General features: G+C 44.4%; 1 protein-coding gene and 1 long non-coding RNA gene across 6 annotated transcripts in view; one reads left to right on the top strand and one right to left on the bottom strand.

The window, feature by feature from the left end:
- The window catches only part of LOC121551808 (activin receptor type-1), a 34,281-nt gene that overhangs the window by 7,056 nt on the left and 9,931 nt on the right, over positions 1 to 17,294 (top strand). For 4 of the 5 annotated variants that reach the window (XM_041864536.2, XM_041864530.2, XM_041864541.2 and 1 more), the window contains exons 2-5: positions 10,180 to 10,253; positions 10,837 to 11,082; positions 11,391 to 11,654; positions 12,974 to 13,234. In XM_041864536.2, coding sequence (XP_041720470.2) covers positions 10,187 to 10,253; positions 10,837 to 11,082; positions 11,391 to 11,654; positions 12,974 to 13,234 — 838 coding nt within the window. In that variant the 5' untranslated portion in view covers positions 10,180 to 10,186. Of the gene's footprint in view, positions 1 to 9,804; positions 10,058 to 10,179; positions 10,254 to 10,836; positions 11,083 to 11,390; positions 11,655 to 12,973; positions 13,235 to 17,294 lie in introns of those variants that run through there. The other variant, XM_041864526.2, reaches the window with a different exon arrangement.
- On the bottom strand, positions 15,463 to 17,126 carry LOC121551845. Its single transcript, XR_005997115.2, has 2 exons — positions 16,764 to 17,126; positions 15,463 to 15,996 (listed from the first exon to the last, which is right to left on the bottom strand). It is a non-coding gene; the product is annotated as an uncharacterized LOC121551845 (long non-coding RNA).

Genomic DNA, 17,294 nt, shown 5'->3' with positions numbered 1-17,294 from the left:
TGTGCGCCGCCCTATGGGACTCCCAATCACGGCCAGTTGTGATACAGCCTGGAATCAAACCAGGGGGTCTGTAGTGACGCCTCAAGCACTGAGATGCAGTGCCTTAGACCGCTGCGCCACTCGGGAGCCCGGTCTAAGTTGTGGTGGTCGTCTTCAAAGCAAAAAGCTAAATTAGCAAGACACAAGCTGAATTAAATGTAAAAGGCTTTGAAAAGAAAAAGCTAGTGGTATGCTCAGTGCTCTGTTTACATTTCACAGAGACAGCCTTGTTTTTGTGATAAATCTTCGTAAAAGAACAGGAATTTCACATTAATATGAAAAGCATATACAAAAATATGAAAATATTACATCATGTCTCAAAATGATATTGTTTTATGTCTTGTGGATTCTAAAAGAAAGATGACGGGAAAGTGAGCCTGTCAGGCAATGTTCCCTCTAAACTGCGAGTAGTAGTCCGAGACTGCCCAGCCAACGGATTGAACTTATAATATAATAATAATAATAATAATATGCCATTTAGCAGACGCTTTTATCCAAAGCGACTTACAGTCATGACTTCACTCAACTTTCTAGTTTTCCCTGTTAGTTAACACTATCAATGTTTCCCTTTACTGTGGCAATTGTGATCGAATCAACGCAATATTAGCCACTTTCAATGCAACATACGGAAACAAAACAAACTATGCAAGAGATTCTGTTGTAAGCAGAACGCATCGGAGTAGGATTCTATTTCATTGACACCCACGACTCAGCCAGTACTCTACACAGACCGGTGTGGCATAACCAATCAGAGCTGCAGTAGGCCTATATGCAAATTGACCATTGCCATATATGGATCTGTGCCATTTACTTCGATCTGACTGTGTTTACAGCTGTGGTCGTGAGTAGATGAGCTTGTTTTGAGACCAAAGTGAGAGCTGCATGTAGCCATGTGTGTACATTTTGTTCATATCCTTTGCTAGTTAGTGTGTTATTAGCCCAGTTATGGATAATTTGTAGTCAGCAATGGGGGAGTGATTGCTTCCTACAAGAGCACAAAACATGTACATTTCTAGACATCTTTGAAAAGCAAGTCAGGTAAAGAGCTTTTTTTATGTCTTAAAGGGGCAGTGTTGTTTTTTGAGACAGGCTTGAATAAGCTAAGTAGCCAATAGGCAGAGGGTAGCATAATTTGTCTGATTCTCTGTAATAATGGTATGGGAATAATAATGCATTTTATTTTGCAAAGTGGTTTCTTGCATCAAACAACACAACACCATTTTCAGTCCCCTCCTTGTCTGAAGGACAAGTGGATAAACAGGTTAATTTCAAGCCCTGCATGTTTTTTTTTCTCAAAAGTCTCATGGAATGTAGGCCTACCTTGAACACCACATATTGGCTGCTACTGTAGGCTGAATACTAGAACAGCTATTTCCATGTAAAAATGTTATGGGATGCATCTTCTCTATTGTTTTTGATGGTAGGCCACTCTGGTAGGCCTACATTATGATCAAATAGCCCCAGTAGCCTACTTGGCCACTGTTAAAACTGTAACTTAAAGTGGGTACAGCCTCAGTGTTCACAGTAAACGTGCACTGGAAGTTGCACAGAATTTTCAGAACCTTCAAGTTTTGCGCTCAGCAGACCTGAAATTTGCTCAGTGCTCAGCCTAACTGACACGACGCTGTGCAATTTTGGACCCCTTTTTGATTTAGTCAGCCTAATTTTGGCCATCCTACAAGGGTAAATACTCCAATAACCTTTGAACGGATTTTGATAGAGACATTAAGTTTGGACCATTGTTTTTCTTAGAGGATTATCTACACAATTAACATATTTTAAATATGCGTTTTTGCTTGGACACCCTACGGAGTCATACAAAATCGTGTGTTTCTCTACTCTGACGATTAATCCACAGTTAAAAAGGGAAATCTAGTTAGTTTTTAGTTGTCTTTAAGCTCTCCTTGTTTGTTTTTCCAGCATCCACGTGGGTTTGTAACTTCCTGATATCCAATATGGAGGGGACTTGCAGCGCGTGGAGCATCTCAAATAGCACCAAGTTCTATTTTAGCTCTTGAGTGCACAGACACTCGTTCACGTGTGCGAGCAGTGTGGGTGAAATGATTAACATGTATGTGTACATTTATTTTGCTACACTCGCTAGCACACAACGTGGCCGGTGTGGTTTGCGTGTAATTGAGCGGTGACCTCTGTTTGATCGATCCTTTGATATGTTTGATTGTACATTCATTTAGTTTCTTTAAGGATTCCCTCATTTATATTATTTAAGGATTCCCTTATTTAAGTAAAGTCTGTGTTTGGAAAGTTTAAATGAGCAGTATTAGAGGAAGGATTATACGTACGATTTTGTGTGATCTAGCATAATACCTACAGTATGTAACAAGCTGATGGTGGAAGAGAAAAACAGGGATGCCATTTTTGTCATGGTGTGTAAATACTCAAAGTATCATATTACGTTTCATTACATGAGTTTGAGAAAACCCTAGCCTCTTCTCTGCAACCAAACATGTTTCCAGGAGTCACATCTCAAGACTAACATTAGTTACACTCTCACTAATATCAAACATGTGTTTGTGGTGTGCTGTGCTGCAGTTCAACTTGGACATCCTTTTCCATTTTGTGATGCTGTTATTTGTTGTCTCTCCATGGCTTTGTAAGGAAGATAGCTAAAACCTGTGATGGAGGCCGAACAGTAAATATTTGATACAGTAAATAGCCCCCAAATCTGTCACTGTCACCTATTATCTCTGTTCTCAATATTACATTATGTTCCCAAATTATTAAACCCCATGACATGACAAGATAACAGGGCTCTAAAGGGCCACCATTTTACTTGCATATGGGCCTAAATATTTTGCTGTGTGACCTGGAATTTTTATTTAGGAGCACTAGGGCGCCTAGAAAAATGAAGGATTCTAGTTTTATTACCTAAAATATTTTTCATTGTGCTCCTAAATTGTTGTGTGCGCCTACTTTTTTCAACTTAGGCGCCACATGCTCCTTGTAAAAAACGTCAGCCTAGAGCCCTGGAGAATGCTATTGAACAGTGCCACTTTTGTGTGCTTCAAGATCAATGAGAGAGGAGATCCACCAGATAACCTATAATGTCCTGTCACCTATCCTCTGTAATTGAAGGAGCAATTGAATATCAGGAATACCAGGCCATAAAGTTTCCATTGACAGGAGGGTGTGACTGTGATGGTCCAGCTGCAGTAGTGCTGTGTGGGACTCAGCCAGCGTGGGAAGTCTCAGGCTGACAGGTAGACATGGATGGTATGGGGTGATGTGTGTGGCTGGGGGGACTGACCTCGTTAAGCCCATTCTCAACGGCATAGTTCACTTTCTGCCACACGACATAAAATCAATAGAAACATATTGAAATTCCTTCTGCTTGGTGATGTCGCCTATGATTCTTCTTGTTGCTTCCCTACTGTAATTTTAGAGTCTTAATAAGAGGTTTAGCCTCTCGAAGCCCACACTTGATCTTTGTCCGGGAGCCCAATGTGACCAATCAGGTCTGACAGTGGAGAAGAGGGGGAACAAGGGTCTGTGTGATACAAATCAAGGTGCTCTTTGAAAGCCCTTACGCCCCAGCACACTGAACTTTGTCAGAGGGTCATTCGGAGGGAGAATGTTTGTGAATTCCACTTTCGGCAAACATTGCTAAAGGTCATAAAGACAGTGTTTGAATTGGCTGTGGCGAGTGTTGTGATGGTGGTCCTACAATGAACTCCGTCCACAGTGCCATGTTGACTGCTGCCGGGTGCAGTTTACAGTTATGCTGACTTCTTGTCTTGAATCTCTTCTCAATGCTATAAACTTGGTTCTTGAATAATTACCCTTGATTCATCTCTGTAGCACAAAGCACTTTCTTTATTTAATTGTTCTGGAATTCACTCGATGCTTGGGGTTTTAGAACATTTTAGAGCTTCTGTGGTGGTCCAATCATTAATTATTTATTTCTTGCTCTCATGTCTCACCTGTGCAAAGGGTCAGAGGTTGAGTCTGAAGGCTACAGAGTTATGTCTCGCTCAGATCCTCTGCTGCATTCGATGGAATCAAAACACTTGCTTTGCTGTACCAATCTCTGTTTCCCATCTCTCCTCACTCCAATATCATTTCAAAGTAAACAAGGTTGTCTGACCACATCAGTAGTCCCTGCCTACATCATCCCAGGGTATCATGAGTTGTCCGATAGGAAATCAAACTTCATTCTACTTAGTGACGAGTAGATCATCGGAGACAAAATGGTCGTTCAAGTCTGACCATTTTCAGGAGGGTCTCTCTGGCCGTTGTCCAAGCCAGAGTGATGGGAACAAAAATATTGCTGAAAGAAAATACATATTTTGTCTCTGATTTCCAATGATCTAGTACATAGGCCCCTATATACAGAACCAGTCAAAAGTTTGGACACACCTAGTCATTTTTCTTTATTTTTTGTATTTTCTACATTGTAGAAAAATAATGAAGACATCAAAACTATGAAATAACACATGGAATCATATAGTAACCAAAAAAGTGTTAAACAAATCAAAATATATTTTATATTTGAGATTCTTCATAGTAGCCACCCTTTGCCTTGATGACAGCTTTGCGCACTCTTAGCATTCTCTCAACCAGCTTCATGAGGAATGCTTTTCCAACAGTCTTGAAGGAGTTCCCACATATGCTGAGCACTTGTTGGCTGCTTTTCCTTCACTCTGCGGTCCAACTCATCCCAAACCATCTCATTTGGGTTGAGGTCGGGTGATTGTGGAGGCCAGGTCATCTGATGCAGCACTCCATTACTCTCCTCCTTGGTAAAGTAGCCCTTACACAGCCTGGAGGTGTGTTTTGGGTCATTGTCCTGTTGAAAAACAAATGATAGTCCCACTAAGCGCAAACCAGATGGTATGGCGTATCGCTGCAGAATGCTGTGGTAGCCATGCTGGTTAAGTGTGCCTTGAATTCTAAATAAATCACTGACAGTGTCACCAGCAAAGCACCATCACACCACCACCTCCATGCTTCACGGTGGGAACCACACATGCGGAGATCATCCATTCACCTACTCTGTGTCTCACAAAGACATGGCAGTTGGAACCAAAATTCTCAAATTTGGACTCATCAGACCAAAGGACAGATTTCCACCGGTCTAATGTCCATTGCTCATGTTTCTTGGCCCAAGCAAGTCTCTTCTTATTATTGGTGTCCTTTAGTAGTGGTTTCTTTGACGCAATTTGACCATGAAGGCCTGATTCACACAGTCTCCTCTGAACAGTTGATGTTGATGTGTCTGTTACTTGAACTCTGTGAGGTGCAATCTGAGGTGCAGTTAATTGCCGATTTCTGAGGCTGGTAACTCTAATGAACTTATCCTCTGCAGCAGAGGTAACTCTGGGTCTTCCTTTCCTGTGGCGGTCCTCAAGAGAGCCAGTTTCATCATAGCGCTTGATGGTACTTGAAGAAACGTTCAAAGTTCTTAATTTTCTGGTTTGACTGACCTTCCTTTCTTAAAGTAATGACGGACTGTCGTTTCTCTTTGCTTATTTGAGCTGTTCTTGTCATAATATGGACTTGGTCTTTTACCAAATAGGGCTATCTTCTGAATACCCCCCCTACCTTGTCACAACACAACTGAATGGCTCAAATGCATTAAGAAGGGAAGACATTCCACAGGCACACCTGTTAATTGAAATGCATTCCAGGTGACTACCTCATGAAGCTGGTTGAGAGAATGCCAACCATGTGCAAAGCTGTCATGAAGGCAATGGGTGGCTACTTTGAAGAATCTCAAATATAAAATACATTTGGATTTGTTTAACACTTTTTTGGTTACTACATGATTCCATATGTGTTATTTCATAGTTTTGATGTCTTCACTATTATTCTGCAATGTAGAAAATAGTAAAAATAAAGAAAAACCTTGGAATGAGTAGGTATGTCCAAACTTTTGACTGGTACTGTATGTGTATCAGAAATGACCCTTTCCTGCACCGTATCCTGGAACCAAACCTGCTGCGCTCACCTCTTACCAGGACAGGAGTGTCAGTATTGTGATTTTACAAGAAAAGGGCCATTTTGCACTTTATTACATTCCTTACATTGTGAGAGAGTTGGCTGCTGAGTTGGAGTCCTAGAGAGAGAAAGGAAAGATAGCTCCGGCAGGGCCAGAATGAGCCGAATGGGGCAATGTAGATTCCATAGGGTCCTGGGGGCTTTTCACTTTATCTCTTTAATCTCCCATTTGATGAGGCCCCTGGCGCAAGGGTGGAGCAGTATTTCCATAGGTTAATGAGTGTTTTCATCCAATGAACAGATTTAGTGTGATTATGGCAACCCCCAGTTGTTAGCTGTCTAGCATGCCGTAATTAATTAACATGGCAGAGTCGTTTTCGGCCCAGAATTCTTTCGACTGTTTAGCTTTTACAGAGCACTTTGTTCATTTTTGTTTGTTTGGGTTTTTGTTGTAGTATGACACATTCTTGAAGTGTAAAGTCCCTAAATGGAAGTACAAAATGCGGCATAAATATGCAAGCAGAATGCTAAAAGAAAAACAAAATAACAAAAACTTTGATTAATCATTGGATGACTTGAACAGCATTGCCTGGGTACGACAGAAGTTGTCCTTGCTGTTGATTTTAAGCACTACACTTAAATTTAACAGGAGCATTTCTCTGCTGTTCAATTGGAAGCAAGGACATTTTCTTCCCTGCTCCTAGTACACTATAATATAAAATAAAACCACATCTGTGTTTGTTGAAATTGCGACATTTTCAATTTGAATGGGCAATGGTTTTGTGTTTGTATGGCATTCTGCATGTCACAACCAGTCATGGGCTGCAATCTGTTGTGAGATGCGCCTTTCCCCATATAACCTATAGTAAGTATATTTATCGTAGCTGCACCTGTCTATAGCCAAGGCTATTTTTGGTTCTCTCTCTTTACAGTTTCCAGACCGGTTTTGTAAACAACCAAATAAACACTGCAATCCTATGTCAGCTTTACTTTGTTCATTCTGATTCACTTGGCTGTTTGGCTGCGAGCAGAGACTGCCCCTCTGAATGAGGTGGCGAGTGTTTGATTCGATATGCTGTGCTAGTCTGCTGTGTGAATGCCAGGTGAGCTTGCAGAGGGCTAATTTGACCTCGGCACTGTCTGTGTCACACCCACGTCCACCTCGGAGTTGGCCATCTCCGTGTCTCTGGTGTCACACTCCTCGCTAAGTGGGACGGGGACATGTGAGGGGAGGCATGGGCCCCAGATCAGGCCAGACTGGGTCAGCTATGCACAGCTCTCCCTCCCTGCGGCTCCCCTGGTGCTGGGGCTATTTGTGCCATGGTAACTATGCCAGCACCAAGCTCAGACACAGATTTCACCTCCTATCTCCCAGCTCGGCAGCCCGATGACTCAGCAGCTCCTGCAGGGCTCCCAGCCCAGGCTCAAGCAGCAACACACACACTGGGTATGGGAGGACCTCGCATCAGACAAAATATAATGTTATACACTGCATCCCACCAATCGTTACCTGAGCACTATCTAAGTATATCGCAACCAAACATATGATTGAATCATGATGGTTGGGTAGAAGAGGAAGTATCAATCCAATTATCTGGTGTGTGCAAGTGACTCAACAGTCAACACTGAAATGTTCATTTTAATGCAAACATTGGGTTTTGAAAAGGAGCAGGGACTTTGAATTGTTTCAGGATCGTTTTAGAGAGAGGAGGAGGACTGCATGAAACCTGATTCTTTTTCGAACTGCCTCAACCACAACTTGGCCACATTTTTGTTTGGTCCCACTTGGTCCTCGGACAACATCTCAGCAAAGCCTTTCCACTGCCAACACCCCGCCTTCCAATCCTCTGCTTATGTACTTTAGAGGCTGATCGGTATTTGATCTCCCCTCTTGTGTTTTATCCTTCCCTTGGCCGACTGTATTACAGTGAAACTAGATACTAGCCCAAGATACACAGAAAATGGCAACCAACGAGAACTGCCTGACCTCCCTCCCTGAGACTGGGAGAGGGGGGATTGTGGAGGGCGGGGGGTGAAGCGGCACACCCCTGTCAGGATGTCAGCTCTGTGAACTCACTACAGCCAGGAGACTGCCAGAGATATTCAATATGCAGGGACAGAGGGAGCACATGCACAGACACACAACTCAAAATGTACTGCTCTCTCTGCTTTGCTCAATGTGTTCTGCAGATGCTGCTGGCCTTGTTTCTCTCTCTCTCTCTCTCTCTCTGAGGATCCACTCTGAGGTCTCCAATATCAGGAGGAGCACATGTTAATCCCTCAACACAAATATTGCATAAAATCAGTCTGCCTCTGTCTTGCACGACCCGGTTTGTTATTCAACACAGGCATTGCTGCTAGCTGTCCTCGCAAGATGGCGTAAGGGTTTTGCCTTTGATATGCTGCAAAAGTTAGGCTATCCTCCAAAAAATGTAGCATTCTCGTCTTTGTATGGAGGCAGACTGCAGACAGACAATGATTTATTTTATTTTTTTATGTGAAAGAGACCGACTGAAGCACTCCCATTTAGTTAAAGGCTAGTGATTGAGCAGATTAAGTGGAAGTGGCTGAGATGCACTAGGCAGATAATTGAGGTGATATATTGATCTGTCAGGGATGGATGTTAAGTGCCTGGAGGGCAGCATCCTGTATCAGGGTGTTGGGGAGATCTGTGTCATTTTATGCCATCCCTATATGCTGCTGCACCGTGTTTGTTCTCACCTTAACTAGGGTTGCAGAATTCTAGTAACTTTCTCCAAAATTGCTGCAACCAGGAGGGATTATGCAGGACATCCAGAATCCTCCAACCAGGATTTTTGGAAAACCTGGGAATTTTGGAAAAATTGCCGTAATTTTGCAACCTTAACTAAAGCCTAACCAAACTATACTGTCCACCTTAACCAGCCTACCCCCTCATTGTCCTCCCTTACCAGTCTGTGACCTGTCCTCGTTTTTTGTGCGTCCCCCTATCCATCTGCCGCCCTCCTTTCTTCCTCAGTGCCCTCCCTCCCTCTGTCCCCCTGCTCTCTCGTTGCCCCCTGGCCATACTTGTGTGCCCCCTGGGTACCACCCTCAGTCCTCCTGACCCCTCCCTGCCCCCACTCTGCTATGCACAGAGCCCCTGATTATCTCTCAGTGGCAGCCTCTGTTTTGTGCTCTGATTAAAGGAGCAGCATGTGGTCTGTGTGAGTGGGGCCATACAGACGGCATTGGGGGAATGCTAACATTTATGTCTGGGAGCGGGCACAAAGGCTTTGGGAAAACACACTAGGGTATTTATCAGTGGGCAGACACAAACACTGCCAAGATAACGGTCAGCCCGGGCTTAGTATGTCATAAACACGCTGCATGGGGAATAGGTGGCGGAATTGGAGGGCGATATCCTCCCACAACAACAAGCATCAAATCTTATCAGTGTGGAATTAGTACAGGAATAGTTTTTGAAAACGTGCATCCTATTTTTATGGAGTACGGCTGTGTTGCTGCAGAGTGTGGTGGGCCCGGCTTGAATCAGACAGATCACAGCCGAAATCAAACAGACATAAATGTACATGTATGTGGATGTGCCTTAAGACACATATTGAAGGTTTAAAGACAGCCTCCTCATTGGAAATGTTTCTATTTGGGCTCCCACATTGGTGCGCCGTGCGGTGCCCCTCTCCCATCCTCCTCGTTCTCCTCCCGCGTCTGTCTGCTCCCCTCGCTGCCAAGCAGGCTGTCTCTCTCTCACAGGCACAGCTCAGCCAATAGGAGCGCACCAGTCTCCCCATTGCTTGCCACTCAACACCTTGTTGCCAGGACAACAGGAAGGCATGAGACCCACTTTACTTGAGCATTTTAAACTTGGTGTTGACTCTTTACTGAAAACAAGGAAAGGTCTTTCTCTCTCAGTAAAATTCCCATCTATGATGGCGCTCTTAAATCTAAACCCCTCCCTTTCTTTCTTTCTTTCTTTCTTTCCTTTTATCCTGTCACAGCAATGGCTTGAAATCATTTTAGTGGACATAACAAAGGCATTTACATAGAAGTTGATTGTCAAAATTATGTGACACAAATAAATGTATGTATCTTGTATCTTTCTGAGAACATTCTAAATTGTAAGCTATTTTGAAGGTCTGTGTTTAGTGAACACATTATTCCAATGTCATATGGTCGTCTAATCACAACTTCTGTCTCTTCCAGGTCTGCAATGTTAGATGGCGACATGTTTATTCTGGTTTTCATACTTCTGGTTTTAACCTCTTCCAGTGTGGAAGGTAAGATTTTGACACCTTTCCTTAATACAAAAACATGGCTATTCTCACGAACAAAGAGATTTGGGTACATTAGGTAGCCGCTTCAGAGATTACACGCATTCAGTACCATTTCCCATACATTCGGCCAAGTACACGGCTCCGAATCTGCGTAGTGAGTTTACATTTTTCTGTCGAGGGCGTGCTTTGTCTCTCTCCCTCTCCCCCGCTGTCTCGCAGCATTTTTTTAACAACTGCGGTGACAGGCTTGCAGACTGGGCTCTGGGAGAACTGAGGATTTCTCAGTGTCACGGTCTGGCTGGCTGGGGATACTTATTATTCTGCATCACCTACTGTAGTGGAGCAGCTAAATGATAACATGCTCATTATAAGAATGAGGGAGGTTGAACATAGCAAAGCTCCTGCACTAACATGACCACAATATTCACATATTAACAATGCCGAATGTCTGCATATTTTATGCCTCTGATGGTTAAATGTGTTTATTTTCAGTTATATCCCTCAGTATGTGTTGTGATTTTGTTAGTTTGAGTTTGAAATGAATGGAGAATACTAAGAATGTCTGTCTGGTCTTATGACTGTGCAGATAAGGGCAACTATGAGTGTTTGTGCGACGGGCCGTCATGCGACAGGGCAGACCGGTGTATTGGCCAGCAGTGCTTCTCGGCCGTCTCCATCCAGAACGCCTCGTCCTTCCGACAGAAGGGGTGCATTGTGAGCCGTGGCGAAGGGTCCATAAGTTGCGAAAGCCCCCCATCCCATAACTTGACTGTGGAGTGCTGCCATGGCAACCTTTGTAACATGAATGTCACAGTGGCAGACCCAGAGAGAGGTGACACATTGTTTTCATTGAAATCATTACACATGCTTTTAGCCCTCCCTCAACACTATCAGCATGCTGAGTCACTCACATTACCACTACAAATATCTACCTGCCATAACATCACCACTTTGCATAATGATTTAGTTAATAACACATTTACATTTCGTTTTTCATTTGCTTGAAGGCCATTTGGGTACATTAGTGAAATGCTGCATAAACAAAACTACCGAAAGAGTCGTTATATTTGATATTTGTTTAAATGAATGAGAATTACAAGGTTTCATGGATTTCGCTGATCTCCCTTTTTTATTGAACAGATGAGGAAGTGCTGCCTACCTTGCAAGACAATGAGTGTGTGTGTGAGGGACGGTCGTGTGAGGGAGGAGAGCGCTGTACGAGCCAGCAGTGTTTCTCCTCTGTGAAGATCAGTGACGGGTATGTGGTTCACCAGAAGGGCTGCCTTCAGGATGACGACCAGGGGAGAGCCACCTGCGCCACCCCTCCCTCTCCCAGCCACATAGTCAAGTGTTGCCAGGGGCACCTGTGTAACATGAACGTCACCGTGGAAGCACCAGCGAAAGGTAACGCACCACCCTGTTTTCACTTAAATAATTTCAACATTTTTCATCATCTTGGCCTCACTGAAGCTCCATCTCTCACTTATTTTAGTTTTTAGACGTAAAGATATATCACTTACAACTTATTTTTTAAGAAGATAGGTACGCATATCATAGAGGTGATTTAATATTTATGACGATACACTACATGACCAAAGGTATGTGGACACCTGCTCGTCGAACATCTCATTCCAAAATCATGGGCATTACTATGGAGTTGGTCCCCCCTTTGCTGCTATAACAGCCTCCACTCTTCTGGGAAGGCTTTCCACTAGATGATGGAACGTTGCTGCGGGGACTTGCTTCCATTCAGCCACAAGAGCATTAGTGAGGTCGGGCACTGATGTTGGGTGATTAGGCCTCGCTCGCAGTCGGAGTTCCAATTCATCCCAAAGGTGTTCGATGGGTTTGAGGTCAGGGCTCTGTGCAGGCCAGTCACGTTCTTCCACACCAATCTTGACAAACCATTTCTGTATAGACCTCGCTTTGTGCACGGGGGCATTGTCATGCTGAAACAGGAAAGGGCCTTCCCCAAACTGTTGCCACAAAGTTGGAAGCACAGAATCATCTAGAATGTCATTGTATGCTGTAGCGTTAAGATTTCCCTTTCACTGGAACTAAGGGGCCTAGCCCAAAGCATGATAAACAGCCCCAGACCATTATTCCTCCTCCACCAAACTTTACAGTTGGCACTATGCATTGGGTCAGGTAGCGTTCTCCTGGCATCCGCCAAATCCGTTCTGTGAGCTTGTGTGGCCTACCACTTCGCGGCTGAGCTGTTGTTGCTCCTAGACATTTCCACTTCACAATAACAGCACTTACAGTTGACCGGGGCAGCTCTAGCAGGGCAGAAATTTTAAGAACTGACTTGTTGGAAAGGTGGCATCCTATGACGGTGCCACGTTGAAAGTCACTGAGCTCTTCAGTAAGGCCATTCTACTGCCAATGTCTGTCTATGGAGATTGCATGGCCGTGTGCTCGATTTTATATACCTGTCAGCAACGGGTGTGGCTGAACTAGACGAATCCACTGATTTCAAGGGGTGTCCACATACTTTTGTATAGTGTATCATAGAGATAGGGTTGAAGGGAAAGCAAATGTTAGTATGGTGACTAGCTCCAAGGTGAAGTTTCCACTAAGTACAGCTCTAGGATCAGCTTCCCCTCCCCCATTCCTAAACTTAACCATTAGTGGGTAAATACAAACTGACCCAAGATCAGCGTTTAGGGTCAACTTCACCCTAATCCATGAGCAATAATTCTGAATTTCTGTTTCCTGTCCAGAGGAGAAAGTGAAGTCCGCCGGCGAGCACGAGTGTGTGTGCAAGGGGCGGTCGTGTGCCACCGGGCAGCGCTGCATGGGCCAGCACTGTTTCTCCAGTCTGACGGTCAGCGACGGAGCCCTGGTCTTCCAGAAGGGCTGCTTCAAGGTGTACGAGCAGAGCAGGATGACCTGCAAGACGCCGCCCTCCCGCGACCAGATTGTGGAGTGCTGCCAGGGCCACCTGTGTAACATGAACATCACTGTGGAGCTGCCTGTTATAGGTAAATAAATACACTGGCCACTTGGCACCCTATTTGGGACACACACAATGGCACACATTCATTCATATGCATCTGTATTCTAATGGAGGTCTGTATGATGCACATTTGCATTCAAACCAAGGTTATTAACCCCTTAAACCCCTTGCATTGGCCTATGTGGATAGGGCTACATTTAAATGTTTCTTACAGAAGAAATATGGAAAGCATATGCATAACCATGGTAGCAATCAAAAAGGGAACAGTTTGTAGATTATGGGGAAATTATTAGACTAAAGGTGAGAACAAAACAGTTAATCTGACAAAAGACTGAATCCAAATATTACACTGTTGATTTTATGTGCATTTTACATTTACTGTACTTTTGGCCGCGTTTGTTGATATCGAAATCTGAAAATACTCTGGATACATTCAGTAACATGATAAGAATATTCCTGGAAAATTTGGTGCATAAACATAAGAGCAAAAAATGCCAAGGATTTGAGTGAGAGGTCTAACTGGTGTCTCCAAGTGGCCACACACCTATCCAAAATGTGCACAGTTCCTACGTAATTTCAATGCACTTTTATGACTCAAAGAAGAGTCTTCAATGATAAGGTGCTATTTTGAGCTCGCCTAGCTGTGCCGTTGAGGAACTATAGCAAGCAGACTTGTAGTTGTTTTCTTTGGAACACAACCCTGCATCCCCGCCTCTACATTTACATTTTACATTTACGTAATTTAGCAGACGCTCTTATCCAGAGCGACTTACAAATTGGTGCATTCACCCTATAGCCAGTGGGATAACCACTTTACAATTATTATTATTATTTTTTTTTTTTGGGTGGGGATAGAAGGATTACTTTATCCTATCCCAGGTATTCCTTAAAGAGGTGGGGTTTCAAATGTCTCCGGAAGGTGGTGAGTGACTCCGCTGTTCTGGCGTCGTGAGGGAGCTTGTTCCACCATTGGGGTGCCAGAGCAGCGAACAGTTTTGACTGGGCTGAGCGGGAACTATGCTTCCGCAGAGGAAGGGGAGCCAGCAGGCCAGAGGTGGATGAACGCAATGCCCTCGTTTGGGAGTAGGGACTGATCAGAGCCTGAAGGTACGGAGGTGCCGTTCGCCTCACTGCTCCATAGGCAAGCACCATGGTCTTGTAACGGATGCGAGCTTCAACTGGAAGCCAGTGGAGTGTGCGGAGGAGGGGGTGACGTGAGAGAACTTGGGAAGGTTGAACACCAGACGGGCTGCGGCATTCTGGATGAGTTGTAGGGGTTTAATGGCACAGGCAGGGAGCCCAGCCAACAGCGAGTTGCAGTAATCCAGACGGGAGATGACAAGTGCCTGGATTAGGACCTGTGCCGCTTCCAGTGTAAGGCAGGGTCGTACTCTCCGAATGTTGTAGAGCATGAACCTGCAGGATCGGGTCACCGCCTTGATGTTAGCGGAGAACGACAGGGTGTTGTCCAGGGTCACGCCAAGGCTCTTCGCACTCTGGGAGGAGGACACAACAGAGTTGTCAACCGTGATGGCGAGATCATGGAACGGGCAGTCCTTCCCCGGGAGGAAGAGCAGCTCCGTCTTGCCAGGGTTCAGCTTGAGGTGGTGATCCGTCATCCATACTGATATGTCTGCCAGACATGCAGAGATGCGATTCGCCACCTGGTTATCAGGGGGAAAGGAGAAGATTAGTTGTGTATCGTCAGCGTAGCAATGATAGGAGAGGCCATGTGAGGATATGACAGAGCCAAGTGACTTGGTGTATAGGGAGAAAAGGAGAGGGCCTAGAACTGAGCCCTGGGGGACACCAGTGGTGAGAGCACGTGGTGAGAGCACTCTACACAATTACTCTACACAATTACTGTTATTTAAATATTCTGAAAACGGTCCATTTATAAATCGCAATCTGGTCAGGTGGGCATAATATGAAAGCGTGTTCTATTGCTAACATGACTAGCTAAATTACAAAATATATTCTTACAGTGTTAGGCTTTCACAAGGCAATTCAGTGAAGCAGATTGTAATTTTGGTGCGCATCACAGGTTGTTTGAGGCACTTTAATTGGGGAGAACGGGCTCGTGGTAATGACTGGAGCGGAATCAGTGGAATGGTAGAAAATACAGCAAACACATGGTTTCCAGTATATTACATGAGTTGTATAATATGGAAATGTGAAGTGCACGTTTGGACTAACGGCTGTTTGGCTTGCTTGTCTGACATCAAAGCGGTAATTATTATAATCCTCAACGTCTCATCTTTCAAAATACATCAAGTCCTCTTTATTTACAGCATTTCCCTCACTCAAACAACAAAACATTAGCAAAAGTTGCCCAAATGGGGGCAAATTCTTTTTGCGCGTGGTGTTCAACTTCAGAACTGCTGTCAGTCAAAACCATTACTGGGCTGTGAAGCGTAGACCTTGAGCTCTGACGTCATGTATAGCGTAGTACTTTACAGCAACTGCCTTCCAATTTAGGTGCTTGTCAGTGTCAATATCTGTTATTTTTAACCCGTATACGGAGAACTACTGCCAAGAAAACAACATTTTTGGGCCGTATGCTCTCAGTGATCTGCTGTCTGTGATCGGTTGACTGACGTGAAGAGGCAGGTGCTCTATTGATTCTGTCTACTTGGCCATTCTCCAGCGAGGACGCGATGCTGCGGTGCATGAAATTGTCTGCCATAGCCGTTTGCTGCATGGTCCTCTATTGGTCTGCTTGGTCTGCATTTCAGGCCTGTGTGGCGGTTACACCCTGAGCACCTCCACAGCAGAGGAGGGGACAGTCTGAGAAAAAAGACAAACGTTTGAATTTTGTTTAGTCATGGTCTACTTCCTCCTATGTCCTCTCTGAGATTGTTTTCGCTGCCTGACACAGACCTGTAAGGCAGTGTATAGCAGAGCCCCCCGGGAAAGGAGAGGACACTGAGTCTGCGTCCCAATTGGCACCATATTCCCTACATGGTGCACTACTTTTGACCAGGGAATAGGGTGCCATTTGGGACACAGCCTGAATGAAATGTATAGCTCTGTTCTCTGAAATTCAATGACTCTCCTCTCCTATCCACAGTAAAAAGAGTATGTATAAAAATGAATTATTTCCTAAATATCAATATTTCTTTGAGGTTAGTCCCTGTTTTTGTTAAACACACCAAACACACAAGAAGATCTTACCATCTACCAAAAACAACAATGTTTCTGCGATAACATTTTACATGGGTCAGACTTAAACACAAGAACAGTAGAAAATATTGACACTCGATGTGCCATAATCTCGGTCTAAAATCAGTTGTTTTCTATACTGTCTATTCTGATCTAGGTTAGCTTCATTGAATTCCACTCCCCAAGAGTGCCATGCGAAGGAGAAGGAGTTCAGTATGCAAGAGAGAAAAGAGGGAGCATTGTCTGCGCTGCGGGCTCGGCAGTCTTTTCTCCCTGGAATGTTTGGAGTGTGGAGTGTGTGGTAGTCAGTCAGATCCCCAGGCATGGTGGTGGTGCAGCCTGTTGATATGTGGCCTACCCACCCGTGGATGTATGCTGCAGTGTGCTCTTACCTCGGCCTCCCTGCCTGCCTGTGTCCATTTTGTCTCTCCCCCTCAGCCCTGGAGCCAGGTTCCTTAGTCTGTGTGGTCAAAGCAGAGCAGGCAGGCGGAGGAGGGAGAGAATGGGTTCTTTAACATGCCTAATTATCATCGCCTCTCCTTGAATGATGCCTCCCAAAGCTTAGGGCTTTAGTAAACGCTGTGTTGGATCCCCGGGGCAGCTGGGCTCACTGCTCACCTGGCTAAGCTGAACTGAGGAGGAACTTTGGTTGTACTGCAGATTTCAAATTCGTAGTCCAAACACGGTACTGGATGTATGTAGTTTGTGTTTAAAGGGGATTTTGGTGTTGGAGATTTTTTTTTGTCTTCATCTGGTTCTGATATGATATACTTTATTGTCCCTGAGGGGAAATTTGACTTGGACAGTTGAGTGCTGGGACGAAAAACCCACACCCTCTTCCTTGTGTCTGTTTCCCATATATTTAGGCAGATCATATCTTTTTAACTGTGTTTTATATATTGTATGACATCACATTTGATTCA

Source organism: Coregonus clupeaformis, chromosome 4 (assembly GCF_020615455.1).
Source record: "Coregonus clupeaformis isolate EN_2021a chromosome 4, ASM2061545v1, whole genome shotgun sequence".
Classification (NCBI taxonomy): Eukaryota; Metazoa; Chordata; class Actinopteri; order Salmoniformes; family Salmonidae; genus Coregonus; species Coregonus clupeaformis.
Note: the sequence above shows the minus strand (reverse complement) of the source record. Positions and strands in the feature narration are given on the sequence as shown.